General features: G+C 61.7%; 1 protein-coding gene across 12 annotated transcripts in view; it reads left to right on the plus strand.

Moving 5' to 3' along the window:
• VAV2 (vav guanine nucleotide exchange factor 2) overlaps window positions 1–14,346 on the plus strand; it is a 156,014-nt gene that overhangs the window by 99,448 nt on the left and 42,220 nt on the right. For all 12 annotated transcript variants that reach the window (XR_014020391.1, XM_081278992.1, XM_081278995.1 and 9 more), the window contains one exon: window positions 1,915–1,983. Coding sequence is in view for 10 of the 12 variants with exons in the window: in XM_081278992.1 (XP_081135118.1) it covers window positions 1,915–1,983 (69 nt within the window). In the remaining 2 variants the exon portion in view is untranslated. The remainder of the gene's footprint in view (window positions 1–1,914; window positions 1,984–14,346) is intronic.

The following is a 14,346-nucleotide window of genomic DNA, read 5'->3' on the forward strand; positions in this document are numbered from 1 at the left end:
AAATGGCTGAGGTGATGACTGGGGGCTGAGGGTCTTCTCAGCGAGGGTGGCAGGAAGGGGACAGCCTGCGCTGGTGGACGGGGAACTCGCGCTTTGGCTCTGGGGCCGCTGCTGCGCCCCAGCCTGGCCAGCTTTGCCTGTGCTCCGCGGCCGTCGCTGTGTGCTGTTGTAGCGGTCGGGCCACCAGCCCCTGGCTCCTCAGCCCTGGCTCCTCCATCCCGGGCTCCTCCACCCCGCTGTGTGGGGTCTGGGCCTCGTGGGGAGAAAGGGGTCTTACAGGGTTTCCTGGCTGCCAGAGGGCTGAGGCAGCAGGAAGCCTCCTGCGGGTGGCCTGGGCATGGTGGTGGCCGGCTCTGCCCTGGGTCTGATGGCACCAAGCCCTGGGTGCTTCCTTCATCCTGAGGGAGGAAGCTGGGCAGGGGAGGTGGAGCCTACCAGGCAGGGGCCAAGCCGGACCCCACTGCCACCAAGCCACGGGGTGGGGGACAAGGACAGTGGCCTGGCGGATCTGTCCTGGTGACCTCAGACCTAGGCCAGGTGCAAGCAGGTCTATGACAAGGCAGGCTGGACCCAGCCTTCAGCCCCAGCCCAGTGGGCCCTGCACAGTTCTCCTTGCCAGCAGGGCCTCCAGGAGGTGCTGTCCATCCCTGCCAGTCCCGTGCTGGGCAAATGTCAGCTCGACCCCAGGCTGGGAAGAAGTCCCTGCTGGTACCTGGGTGGGTCAGCTCCCGTGGGCTCCCAAGTTCCCGGGCAGCAGCTTTCCGGGGAGCTCAGAGGCTGTGCCTGGGGCTGCAGAGAGACGTTTGGTTTGATTAAAGGGGCATTTCTGCTCCTCCAGAGAGGGGCCGACTGACCTGTCCTGAAGGAGCTGCGGCCTCCGCTTCCTGGCCTCCGCCTGTGCCCGCTGTCCCCTGTGGCCTATTCCTGGCTGCTGTGGGAGGTGGGGCCTGCCCAGCTTGTGCAGAGGACTGAGAGCAGGGCGGTGCCTGGGGTTGCCCGGAGGAGCCGCGGCCTCCCCCTCCCCCTTCTCGGCCCTGTGGCTGGTCTGGGTGACATTGACACAGGCTGAAGAAGAATAGTTACAGGCATGTGCACGGGAGTCCTGTAAACATGTGGGACTCAGAGAAGGGCCTGGTGACGGAGCATGTAGGCCACCCTGAGCTTCGGAAGTGGGGGGCCGGTGGGCCTGGAGGGCCAGTGGGCCTCGAGCTGCTCTCCTCCATGCAGCCCCTCGCTGATGGGACTCTCCTCCCGAGCTGGCGTTCCTGTCCCCGAGGGAGTGCACACTTCACCTGGGGAGCTGGGGAGCTCTCCCCCTCGGCTGGTTCTCAGTTTCTTTTAGCTCAGAGTGGTCAGTAGGCCAGAGCACGTTCTGGGCTGGTGTTCTCAACCCCGGCCCCAAGGGCTGTGGCTCCTCCCCTGGGTGAGGACCCTTGCTCCTGCAGGCGGCCGGTGCCTGGAGTGGCCTTTTCAGCCGGACATGGGATGTGGCTAAGCAGATGTCTCCCAGGAGCCCTGGGGAGGGTGTTGGTGAGAGCCACCATCCTCAGGCTCTGCAGAGTAGGGGTGGCAGGCAGCACCCCTGGCCTTCCTTCTGTGTCCTGTCCTGGGTGACCTGGGCTGGCCGCCTGCCCACCCTGCGTCACACCATGAGGTGCCCAGAAAGTCCCACACCCAGTTTCCAGGACCTTCAGGAGTGTGAGGGCAGCAAGGGGACAGGGTTGGCCCAGCCACCCACTGGCAGCAGGATGCCGGGGGTCAGCGAGGGCGGCCGTCCGCACCCCAGGGCTCCGCCCTCAGCACCCTCGTCAGCACCCCAGCGGTTGCTGTGTCTGCAGCACCAGGCCGCAGTGTGGTCTTTCAGGGGACAGGGCCTGGGAGAGCTGTGTCCTCATCCTTACCTTCTTTCCGCAGGCCTTTCCCCTCCGAGGAGACTGCAGAGAGTGACGATGATGTCTACCGCAGCCTGGAGGAGCTGGCTGAGTAAGGGGGCAGGGAGGGAGGCCTGGTGTCTAGGAGCGGGCCCTGGGCTGGCCTGCCTGGTGTGGTGGTCCGCCTGCCTGGTGTGGTGTTCCTCCTGCCTGAGCAGGCTGTGGCCATCTGGGGGCTCCGAGGGATGGGCGGCCCTAACTCGCGCAGCCTGCCTTCTAGAAGGCCACCGTCCTGTCCAGAGTCTGGCCTGGGTGTTGGTGCAGGGGTGCAGTGGGCCTCCTCCCAGGTCTTCTCCTGTGGGACTCCGGGGAGCTGGTGGCCGTGGGCCTCCTGTGGCCCCAGGCTTGCTGGGGCACCTGGCGTGGTGCCTTCAGAGCACGGGCAGGGGCAGGGGGTCTGCAGCTCATGGTCTCCAGGTGGGCGGGCAGGGCCGGTGGAGCTGTGTCCCCGTTCCTTGGTGGCCCGTGTTGGCTTCAGCCCTCTCTCTGGGGGATTTCCTTCCTCCTCCCACACACAGCCCAAGCCTGGCCTTCCCCCCAGGGACGGCGGATGGAATCCCTGCAGGGCGCGCCATGGCCAGGTCGAGGTCTTCTGGCTGCTCCCAGGGAAGGGAGCCCCGCTGCTCAGGGCAGTGCAGTGGCGTGGAGGAGGCGGGAGCCGTGTCCTGCAGGGGGACTGAGGCTGGGAGGTGCAGGACTCCCGCCCGGGTTGTCACTGGTGGCTCCCGGCCCCTGTGCCCACTGCCCTCCCAGGCCTGGGCTTCCTGGCCGCCGTGGCCCCGTCTGTCCACAGTGCAGTGGCACCTTTCTTGTGTTGGAGAGACTGCCCGTGCCTCCTGGGCCGACCTGCTCCTCCTCCCCTCAGCATAGGCTAGCGAGGAGGCTCCTACCATGACTAAGAGCCAGCACTCGGGGCACCTGCTGTGGTGGAGGCTCTGCTGGGGACTTGGTGCCTCTTTGCCTCACATAGCAGGTGGTGTTTGCACTCTGTCACCCCAGATTCAGCAAGTTGTGCCCGCAGGCCACCCAATGTTCTGTGAAGATATCCCTCCCGCCCTGGGCGGGCTAGAGAGATTGGGGGTCCTGGAGTGAGGGGTGCTGCCTGCCATGGCAGGAGGGACTCTGCAGGGGCCTGGGACCTGTCCTCTGCTGGTCTGTGGCTGCCTTTCTTACTGAGCCCAGGTTGGGCCCCTCCCCAGCATTCTCCCCCTTGGGAAACCTTCTCATCTGCCAAGTCTTGGCCTGGCTGTTTCCCACTCTGGAAGTCTCGTGCGCCCCATCCTGGATGGACTCACAGCCCACAGGGCATGCATACCCCCGATGGCCCCAGGTGTCCTGGGGTCACAGAGTGATTAGCTGTCTAAATGTCTCCTGTGGGTCTGAAGTTTCCTGAGGTTGGATTCTGGGCCATCTTCAGGCACACCCCAGGCCCTGGCACTGGCCCCAGGCCCGTGGTCTGACATCGACACCCACTTGGCGACTCTGGTGAGAGGAGGGTGCCTGGAGCCTCTGGGGCACATAGGCTGCAATTCCATCTGTGCAAACATTGTCCCTGTTTTGCAGATTAGGAAACAATCCCAGAGAGGGGACACCCCCACTGGTCCATGTCTCTCAGCTAGTGAGTGGCAGAAGCACAGCTTGACCCCGTCTGTGCCCTGACCTCTCCACCAGACAGGCCTGGGCGCCCCGGCCATGCTGAGGGCAAGCTCTGATTTGCTGTGTCTCCTGTCTCCAGTCCGAGCGGGGGGTCGGCAGCTCCCAGAAACATCCCTCAGTGGTTGCACAGATGAGGGCCCTGGAGGACAGGGACCTGTGGGCCTTGGAGAGCCGAGTCTTGGCATCTATTGTCTCTTAGGTAGGAGCCTCAGGCAGGTGAATCCCCAGCACAGGGCCTCAAATGCAGCAGGGCTCCATAAATGCTGGCTCTTTCTCGTGTTGAACAGGGCGCGCTCCCCGAAACTGTCACACCAAGGTGGCCAGACCTGCCCCTCCGCCCCGGCCAGCCAGCCCCTGCCTTGCGGCCTGTAGCCCACCTCTGGCTTCAAGGCTGCAGCGAGTGCAATCTGTCCACAGGCCCCGGTGCCCACTGCCCCCTTTCTCTGCCCTTCCTGGTGGCGACTGTGCCCTTGACCTGAAGCAGGATGGAACTGCTCATGCAAGTCAGGGATGCAAGGCTTGCCCCGTCCAGGGACACCCTGTGACACTCAGAGTGCGCTTTAATCCTTATGACCGTGGCTATGACAGACTGAGCCGTGAGTCACAGGGAAGGGATGAGTCTGATCTTTAACTTGCAGCTCGGTCCCAGTGGCTTGTGTTTAATAAATTTTTCATATTATTTTTTTCTTCTCCGTTCACTGAAAAGCAGGATTTCCTAGCATCCTGTCTCTGTGGACTTAGCGTTGACATTTAGCCATTATACAAACCGCTGTGCTGTTTGTTACCTGTGGAGTGTGGAGGTGGGGAGGTGGGCGTGGCCTAATCGAAGCTCCTGGTTGGTGGGAGGGAGCCAGGGGCTTTGGGGCAGAACAGCCATGTCAGCAACACTGGGCACTGTGCCTGTCCACAGGACCCTCCAGCCACCCGGACCCCAGACGCTGCGGCCATGGGGGACGTCACACACTGACTCTCCTGGCACCCCATGTGGCCTAGGAGACCAGTGAGGGACTGTCACCTGCTTTCGTTCAGTTGTCACCTGGTTACTAGGTGCGTCAGTCGGCCTGGGAGCAGGAGCTGGAACATGAAACATACGACAGGGATCTACCCCCGGAGACTCCTCTGTCCACTTGGGTGGTTTTGGGGAGGGTGGTGGGAATGATGGGGCAGTACAGGCCACCTCTGCCTCCTGGCACGGGGCTCTGGGTCTCCACGTGGGGCCCACTCCAAACCCACCCTTAGGAGGCTTGCACAACCCCTATGCAGGGCCAGTTGGAAGGTGTGCCCCAGTCACAGTAAGATCTCTGTCCACCCTCCTGAGGTGGCTCCTGGCTGGTCCTGGGAGGGTCTGTTGTCCACCTTAGCCTCAGCTCTCCTATTCCTGCTCATGTGGTCTTCCTGAAGCCTTGGTCTTCTCCTGTGTGACACAGGAGTCAGGCCCTGCTCTGTGGGACTGCTGAGAAGATGGGCAGGTCTGGGGTGGGGTGCCCAGAGCTTCTCGGGCTCGTGAGTGTCCACGCGGCCTGCAGCCTGCTCTGTTGATGGAGCAGGTGACTGTCTAGCTTCTGAGCGGCTGTGGCAGCACTGTGCCATGAGGACCAACTCAGGCCACGCACACGACTGAGGACTTCCTAGGAGCCACACGGCAGCAGAGGCCGTGGAACTCACTGTAGGGCTGTTCTGTTTGCTGACAGAAGCAGAGTGGCCCCAGCTGAACCCAGCCTTGGGACGCTCGTCAGCACAGACACCTTCTCTCCTCGATACACCAAGTCCCTAATCTGAAGGTTTGCGCCTGGCCAGTTCCATCCCACTCACTGTCCTGTGAACTGGACACCAGCAGGGCTCTTGGCCATCTGGACAGGCAGTGCCAGTCCCTGATCCACAGTCTCCTTCTGAGAGCCAGGGACTGAGGTGGCTTTCCCAAGTACCCTGAGCTGGCTCTTGAGACGGCCGAGGTGTATGATCAGGTGGTGAGAGCGGCTGGCTGGAGAGGTCAACACTGAGTAGTGCTGCTCACATGGCTGTGCCACGCACCGTGCCTGGAGGAGCCCGCTTTCCGGTGGCTTGGTCAGTACCATGCATCTGCATTGTGGCTGGTCCCACTTCTCAGGCCTGCCCTGGATCCTGGCTGCCACACCTGCAGGCAGGTCTCCACGGAAGGCCGACAGGCCTGCCTGGGATGGTATTGCGGGAACAGCAAGGGGCTGGGGTCACCAGCCTGAAGTCCTCTCAGGAGAGTGGACAGAGGGTCTCAGAACCGGCAGGAATGTTCCAAAGAGCAGGGACAGCCTTGCAGCAGGAGCAGCAGCCACAGAAGGCAGGGCAGGACCTGGTGCCCACGGGGGTGTGGACAGGCTGCAAGGACGCTGACCCTCTGGGTCTGAGGAGTGCCTGGGGGTCACTCTGGGTGAAGTTCAGCCCATTGGGGTAGCTGCCTGCTTTATCCTGTGTGGTGGGGTGGGGACAGGTGGCTGGCACGGCAGGGAGCCTGCCCCCAGTGGCATGCTGGTGAGTGTCCAACGTCTAGCTGCGCAGGGTGGCTGGGTGGGGCACCCTGATGGCTGCCCCTGCCCCTCTGCCTGGTGTGAGTACCCTGACTGTGACCGGCCTCTCGGCTCTGGGGACGGAGGTCCTCCCTCAGCCTCTGCCCCTCCTCTCCGGTGCCTCTTCATGGGGCTCTTGGGCCTCTGTGCAGGCGGGGTCTTCCCGGGCTCTGCGAGGGTAGCTTTCAGGTGTGGGCCTGAGCGGTTTGGAGCCTGGAGTTGGGCAGGTGTCTTGTGCAACATCAGACCAGGTGGCCAGGAGCTCGCAGCTTCCTGCCTCTGGCCCTGTGATGGCCTGCCAGGCAGTTCTGCCTGGGGCTGGCCAGGTGCCGCTGGGTGGGTCACAGCCCGCTTCCCTATTGCAGGATCTGGGCCAGGTGCTGCCCCTCGAGGGTGGCGACATTGCAGGGTGTTGCTTGGCCTGCTGCCACAGGACAAGAGATTGACACCTGGACCTGCCACATGCTCCAGGGACCCACTCATCCCTCTGAGAGCACAGGCTTATCCCCGGGACCTGCTGGCTCAGCTCTGACCCCACGGTCCTTGGAGTAGAAGTGGTTTCACACTCGGGTGTGGTCTGGACCTGCACACTTTACTGCATCCTGAAGGACTCGGTGGCTTTCAGTGTGTCATGTCAGCGTTGTTGGGAGAATTTCCTAAGGTGCAGAAGTGGCGTTTCTGGTGCGGAGGAGGTCTAGGGACCCCCGACCCTGGTGGGGTTGGGGCACCCAGGTGGGCTGGGGCTGCAGGAGGGCAGGGGACCTGCGCCTTCTCCTGACCCTGGCTCCAGGGCCTCCCTCAGCCACTCTGTGCAGAGCCCTTGGTCAGCGGGAAAGACGGTGGAGAACGCCCCTGCAGGGACCCTGGCCAGGCGGGAGCCCTCCCCACCCTGCCCGCAGCCCGCACTCTGCCCACCGCAACACAGAGCTTGCTGGAGCCGCCTCCCCAGCCCACAAGGGCTCACTTGCACTGGGGGAGGCCTGTGTACATGCGGGGTGCCCCCAGTGCCACCAGGCTCAGGCAGGAGAGAGGCCCTGGGGGGCATCTCACGGTCACCTCTTCCAGAGGGGGTGGGTTTGGAAAGACGCTCCAGGGAAATAGCCCTTATGGACGGACCACACTCCAGCCTTGTTGACAGCCCCTGCCCCTGTTCCTGGGAGGAATGCCTGTTGCCCACCAGTAAGAGGAGGCCGGAGGCCAGGCTCTCCTGAGTTGGGGGTGTGGACCCTGGCCAGGTCCCCTGCTGACCAGGGCAGGAGTGGGCTGGAGAGGAGCCCAGGGTGCAGGCAGGACACAGGGCCACAGCACTGTGAAGACAGGGAGGCAGTGGTCTCATGCCTGAGGGCCTGGCCTGGACAGGTGATGGCCAGGGGCAGAAGGGCCTTGACCAGGGCACCTACAGCTGACCTCCAGCAGTGTCTGCCAGCAGGGTCTCCCCCGCCCCATGCCTTAGTACAGTATACTTGGAGCGTGTGTGCCCCCCGAGCTGGGCCTTCTTTGGTGGCACCCAGTTTCCTGAACACAATGGAGGGCCTGTGTCATGGAGACTGGCCAAATGGAACCCAAGAGCCAGTGTCCATGGAGCCCGCCTTGCCAGACGTTTCTCACCTTACCACCTTGGTTCAGCGCAGAGGGCCCAGAACCTTTCCACTGCCCGGGAAGGAGGTGGGGCTCCGAGGGGGGAAGACCCCTGCCCGGGGTCACACAGCCAATGAGGGAGAGCTGCAGTTTGAACCCAGGCCTGTCCAACCCAGAAGGCCCTTGCCTGACCACTCCTGCCAGCCCCAGGAGCTCAGAGCTGGGCACAGGTCAGCACCCATCACAGACCTGGGGCCTGTGCTCGTCAGTTATCCCTGTGTTCCTCACCCCCAAAGGGCTTCCACCTCTCACGTGGGTCAGTCAGGCAGTGTCCACTGGCCACACACCTCACAGACCTGCGGTGGGAGGCTTCCTGGAGGAGGTGTGTGTTGGAGTGCCTTTTGAAGGGGTGCAGGATCTGCCTGGGTGTAATTTAGAGAAGCCGCCCTCCCGCTGCCCGGCTGGTCATGGCACATGATGGGCTGAGGTCCTGGGAGTCTGTTACTCAGTAGTGGAGGCCAGTGGTCCTGGCCCAGGGTAACCCATGTGCACAGCCCAGCCCCAGCTGCTGGCTTGGTCCACTTGCCTGATGTCGAGAGGGGATGCAGGCAGGAGAGGCAGGGGCTTTCCATCTCTGCCTGTGCTGTCAACAAACCCACTAGTGCTTCTGACCCTCTGTGGTCCTCGGAGCCATTGGCCACTGCTGGTGGGACTGACAGCCCTGCTCTCTGCACCCTGTCCTGCCCTCAGGAGTCTCCTGGACCCCTCGGTGCAGCAGGACCACGGTGGGCCTCTGTGGATCTGGGGCTTCCGTGACCTTGAAACCCTGCTCCCGCCAGGCACCACAGGGAGGCCGCTGGTCCAGGCCCTCTGGGGGAGTGCCCTCAGGTGCAAGTGAGCCCGCTGTCAGCCCTGTCTGGCTCGCCCTCAGAGTCAGTGGCAGCGGCTGGCCGGCCGGTCTCCATGGACTTCCACTTTGAATGCCTCGTTAGGGGCTGTCAGGGGAGGTCACGGCGGTCCTCTCCTCATTCCTGCCATCTCTGCAGGGCTGGGGGCTGCCTGGAGGGGTTCTAAAGTCCCCTGCAGGGAGCAGGGAGCAGCTGGCTGTGGCCCGAGGGACATTTCTCTGCTTTCTAATGAGGCCCCGCCTCGCCCCTGGACCCTGGAAGCCCCAGGAGGACAAAGCCTCGGCCTTGGCGCCTCCCCCCATTCAACACTGAGGCGGCACACGGGGGGCACCTGGGATTGTGGCTGAGAAGGGACGTGGCACACTGGGCCCTGAGTGGCCTGTTGTAGGACCGCCACACTCCTCCATCCTACGGCACCCAGCCTGCCTGCTCCAGAGGCCGTCCCCAGGCCTGCCAGTGGATGACGGGCACCTGCCCAGGAGGTTCCCAGCACACCAGGATGGCCTCTGATGGGAGGAACACACAGGGCAGACTACTCGACCTGGGCCTGGTAGCAAGGGGAGTGGCAAGGGTGCTGGCAGGGTGCTGCCAACATTCACGATTCTTACACCGAAGGCCCCGAGTGCCTCACAACAGGTGATCTGGCCCCCAGTTGTAGTTGAGGAAATGAAGGCTCAGAGAAGGGAAGTGACTTTCTGGAGGTAGCACAGCGTGCTTCATGGGACAAAGGAGGAACTGAAACCCTGAGCCCTCTGCTGTGGTGGCCACGATGTCCCCTGGGCCCAGTTCCTGGGACACCCTTGCATTCTTCTTGGTTCCTGGGTGTTTTTAGATGGTGGTCTAAATTTATACCTGCTTAGAGGGAATTCCCAGAGGAGGGAGGTGTGGTGTGTGCACGGCCCTTGGAATAGCTTCCTCGGGGACCCTGGTGTCCTGTCCAGCTGAGCTGTGCCACCTGGGCGATTGAGCTGCCCCCGCCTGGGCCTGGTTTCCCCACCTCCCAGGGAGTGGTCGGGCTGCCGAGGGCAGGTGGCATGTAAAGAAGCCCTCGTCCATCTGTCTGCCCCCAGTGCAGACCGTCCAGTCCACGGGGCTTCTCTGCTGCCCCCCCACCCCGGCTCCTGGAGACAGGCTGCTGTCAGCATGCAGCAGGTCAGGAAGCCCCCGTTTGGTTTCCTAGTAACCAGGCGCTGACCACCGGCACCTGTCCTGGTGATGCTTCTTGTCCTCAAACCTGAGGCGCGAGGCACAGGCAGGGTGTGCGCGCTTGTCCTTGGTTTTCCTGGGCGGGGGGCCAGCCCTCTCTGGGCAGCTGCCTTCTGACAGCAGGCGAGGCTCCAGCCGGGCCTAGGATCTCGGGCCGGAGGCAGGAGTTTGCAATCTCAGGCCACAGCCCGTGCTCGGGGCCCCTCCTGGAAGATTTCAGGCTGTTTCAGAGACAGAAATAATTGTGGGGATTTAGCATCTGTCAGTGCAGCTGACGGCAGGAAGCCACGGGGGAGAGACCAGGGGGAGAGACAGCGAGGAGACTGGGGGTGGGTCGGGGGGCAGCGGTCCCTCTGCCTCTGAGTGGCCGCTTTCCTGCTGTGGCCCACGGTCACTCCCTTACATCTGTGCTCTGGTGTTCTCAGGCAACTAGATGAGGAAGGGCAGCCCCTTACAGCAGGCAAGGCCACAGCTGGGTGGTGACCAGATGGGCCGGGTTCCTGGGCCCCCAACCCCCAGCGTCTGCATTTGAAAACTGCTGCTCTTAACACTGCTCACTGAGCACAGGCCTGTGCCAAATATCGTCTCAGTGAAGGAAGGTGCGTTTATTGAGCACCCACTGTGTGCTTGGCTGGTCATTCGCATTGTGGCTGATCCTCTTCTGACGCCCTTGGCAGCTGGGGAAGCCGAGGTCCAGTCTTCCTGCCCAGAGTTACCGAGCTAGACACCCGTGGGCTGGGAGGTGGCTTGGATTTGCCGGATGGCAGAAACCTAGAGCGAGCGTGAAGTCCCCACCTCCTGGTCTGGAGGGGACGCAGACCCGCCAGCTCCTCCGGCTCCAGGGGAGCCCCACCCCCTCTGACTGCCACCAAAACGGGCTGCCCAGAAGGCCAGGCGGAGTGTGATGGAGGTGCACCCTGGGATTCAGAGGCCCGCGGGCTCTGCAGGGTCTCGGGGCGTGGGCTGGGCGGGTCCAGCAGGGAGGCTTCAGCCTGGCCTCCTGCTCCCTGTGGGACTGTGTGCAGGGGCCAGGGGGTGGGCTCCTTCTGTCAGGTCTTAGCTGGACTCTCTTCAAGCTGCTGTCTCATGAAAAACGGGGCCAAGCTCCTCCCTGTCGCTGCTCTGCCCTCCCAGGAGACCCCAGACCCCCAGCCAACCTCCACGTGGAGCCCCTAGCCGAGCTCTGCCAGCTCCCTCTGCCGTGCCCAGGATGGTGAAGTGACCCACAGGTGACGCCCTTGCTAAGGAGCAAGAATGGTAGAGGGTCAGGGCCACCATTAGCCAGCGCCTGCGCCCCACCTGGAACACAGCAGGACAGCTCCTCGGCCTTGTCCCTACCTGAGGGCCATCTTGCCACCAGGACCCAGCCCCGCTGCTGCCTGTCATTCTCCACCCCAGCCTGTGGGGGTCGCAGGGCCTTTGTCCACGCTGCTCTGGGACCGTAGGAGCCTGGCGAGCATAGCCTCAGGGCGGTGTGGGTTCACCCCATCCAGCTGCTGGGCTCATCTTGTGGTTGCAGCTGAGCACTCTCCTGGCCATTCCCGGCCCATCCTGTCATCTGGAGCACGCGTGTGGTGAGGCCGCACATTTCCAGGAAACCGCACAGACCTGTCTTTCTCAGTGTCCACTGACCTTAGTTGAACTGTGGTCAGGGGATCTGGGAGGGATCTGGGAGGACCCTGCTGGCTCTTGGCAGCCCCGTCACTCACTGCTTGGTTGAGGGAGGGGGTACATCCTGAGGCTTCTGTCACTTGGAAGAGACCCTGGGGCCGGCTTCCTCCTGGCTGCGGGCAGCACACACTGATGGTCAGCTCTGGTCAGTCCTGTGTGGGACTCTGAGACAAGGGGGCAGTGGGGACCAGGTCCGGCAGGAACCAGAGCTCCTTCTGGCATCCTCGGGGTGCAGCAGTGAGCTTGTTGGGTGGCCACCCTGGGCTCTGCGTATGTGATTGTGGAGGCCCCGTGTCCCTTCTGTGTGGTGTTGGGATGACCACCCTGGGTGTTCCCAGTGTCCCTGTCCCCATGCCTTGGCTCTGTGGCACACAGCACACCCTGGCAGGAGCCCACGAGCAGAAAGAAGGCTGCTCACCTCATGTGTCTGGGCAGTAGAGAAGAAGGTTGGGTCCCGACACCCCCTTCAGGGCACACCCTGTGACCTAACTTCCTCCCACTGGGCTCTGTCCCCCAAGATTCCACCACCTCCAGCAGGGCCACAGGCTGGGCCAGGCCTACAGCACAGGGGCCGTGGGGGACACTGCGTATCTAAACCCCAACCTCAGGACAGGACTTGGGGCTGGCAGAGCTGCCGAGGGGTGGGCTGGAAGGCAGGGTCCACAGGCAGCAGCAGCCCCTAAGTCTGCATGTAAGACCCACCTGCACCCTTGGCCATGCCCTCTTCAGCCCCCGCTGCCCAGGACGACCCCAGGGCCAGGGAACGCAAGCGGCAGCACTCCAGCCCCACCCACGGTGGGAGGTCAGTTTGAGGTTTGAGTCCAACTGAGCTCTCATTGGAAGAAACGGGAACCTCAGGATCCGGAGTCCCCACAACGACCTGTTCATAATGTCCAGTGTGAAAGGCACCAGCTTGCAGAGAAGCAGGAGGACGTGAGCTGGGCTCAGGAAGGAACCGGCCGTGGGAGCCAGCGCCGGAGGACCCAGCTGTTTCCATCGGCAGCTGCGCAGTCAGGGGTCTGCAGGGGACTGGAGCCAATAGGACACGCAGAGGTGTGTCAGAGGGGTTTGTCATGGGGCTCTGCGTATGTAATTGTGGAGGCCAGAAAGTCCCACAGTGCGCGCCTGCAAGCTGCGGCTCCGGGAATGTTGCTGGCAGAGTCATTGAGAGCCTCGGGGCCTGAGGACGCGGGGCCAGGGATGTGACACCCAGGCCAAAGACCTGAGAACCTGTGGGGGGGCGGACGTTGCAGGGTGAATCCAGAAGTCAAAGTCCTGAGAATCAGAAGTTCTGATGTCCCATGTCAGGAGAAGCTGTGTGTCCCCCTCCAGCAATGGAGCTACTCTGCCGTCTCCCACCACTGTGTTCTGCCTGGGTGGATCCCCATCAGTGGACCGGGTGACAGCCACCACGTGTGTGAGGGCAGGTCTTCCTCCTGCCTCCGTCTACCAGTCCAGTTGTTGGTGTCCATAATCGCTCTCGCAGACACACCCAGAAGCACTGTCCCCACAGCCCGGACAACTGGTACAGAAAGTGAACTGTCATAGCAGGTTATGGCCAGGGACTTTGGAGGGAAGTGCGTGACAGACGCAGGGAGCCACTGCAGAGGACCAGACGACCGAAAAGGGCCAAGTGGAAATCCCCAAACTGAAACCCAGGTCTGAAGTGAGCAGTCGCCAGATCAGCTTGATGGAGGTCACAGGTGGCAAAGCAAGAAGCCGTGGACCTTGAAGATGGTTCCTTGGGAGCCACAGACTTTATACAACAGACGGGAGAGGGGACGACACATGGAGCCTCAGACACGGCAGACGGTTTCAAGCAGCCCAGCGTGTGTGATGGGAATCGTCGGAGAAGGGAAGGGTGGGGGTAGGGAAGGAGAGGATGGGGGTGAGGGAGGCCAGGAGAACCATTAAAATTAGCCAAAACTTCGTGGGTTTTGAAAATGGTAAAACTGTAAACTATTGCTGAGAGAAATGGAAGACCTACATAAGTGAACGTCTGTACTGTGTTCATGGGTTGGAGGTGGTGTCGTTAACACATCATGATCCCCAGGGCTCCCCAGAAGCAGATGGCTCCATGATCATTTGGAATAGCACGTGGTCTTGTTAAAGGACAGGCTGGAGGATCCCCTCCACTGCTTGCAAGACTGTCCATGGACTGAAGGGGAGCACAGCGGTGTCTGCAGCAGGCCAGAGAGTGGATGGACGGAACGGAGCTTGGACTAGACCGGCGCATGGCCCCTTGTTTTTCTATCTAAGCATCCCAGTGGGGACAACAGAGTCTTTGGTTAATTATTCTGGAACACTTGGATATTTTTGTGGGAAACAGTGAACACCCACCTCTGGGAAATGTGCATTTCCCAGAGTGTGGGGGACATGCAGGTGGCTCAGCCAGGCAGCAGCACTAGAGGGGACTCTACCCGTTGCAACTTTCCTAGGCCCCACCTGCAAAGTCTAGACCTGAATCCTGGATGTACCTACCCAAACTAGACAGGTCCCAGTAGAAATGCAGGAGAAAAATCTTCAATGACTTGGAAGAAAGCAAAGAGTTCTCAGCAAGACACAGGAGTTTTTAGGTGGGACACAGAACAGAAGAACAAATTGATAAATTTGTCTTCATTAAATTAACAACGAATGCTTATCAAGACACATGAAGGAAATGAATAGCCAAGGCAGAGACTGGTGGTGGTGGTGGGATTATAAAACACACATGACAAAGCACTTGATCCACAATATATAAAAAGCTCCTGAAAAAAAAGAATGTATTTTCAGAAATGAACAAAATTCTTGAAATGGACACAATCCTTTCCCAAAGGATGATGTGTAATAAGTACATGGAAAAATCTTCAGCATCAC

Source organism: Spermophilus citellus (genome assembly GCF_964194105.1).
Source record: "Spermophilus citellus genome assembly, chromosome: 2".
Lineage (NCBI taxonomy): Eukaryota > Metazoa > Chordata > Mammalia > Rodentia > Sciuridae > Spermophilus > Spermophilus citellus.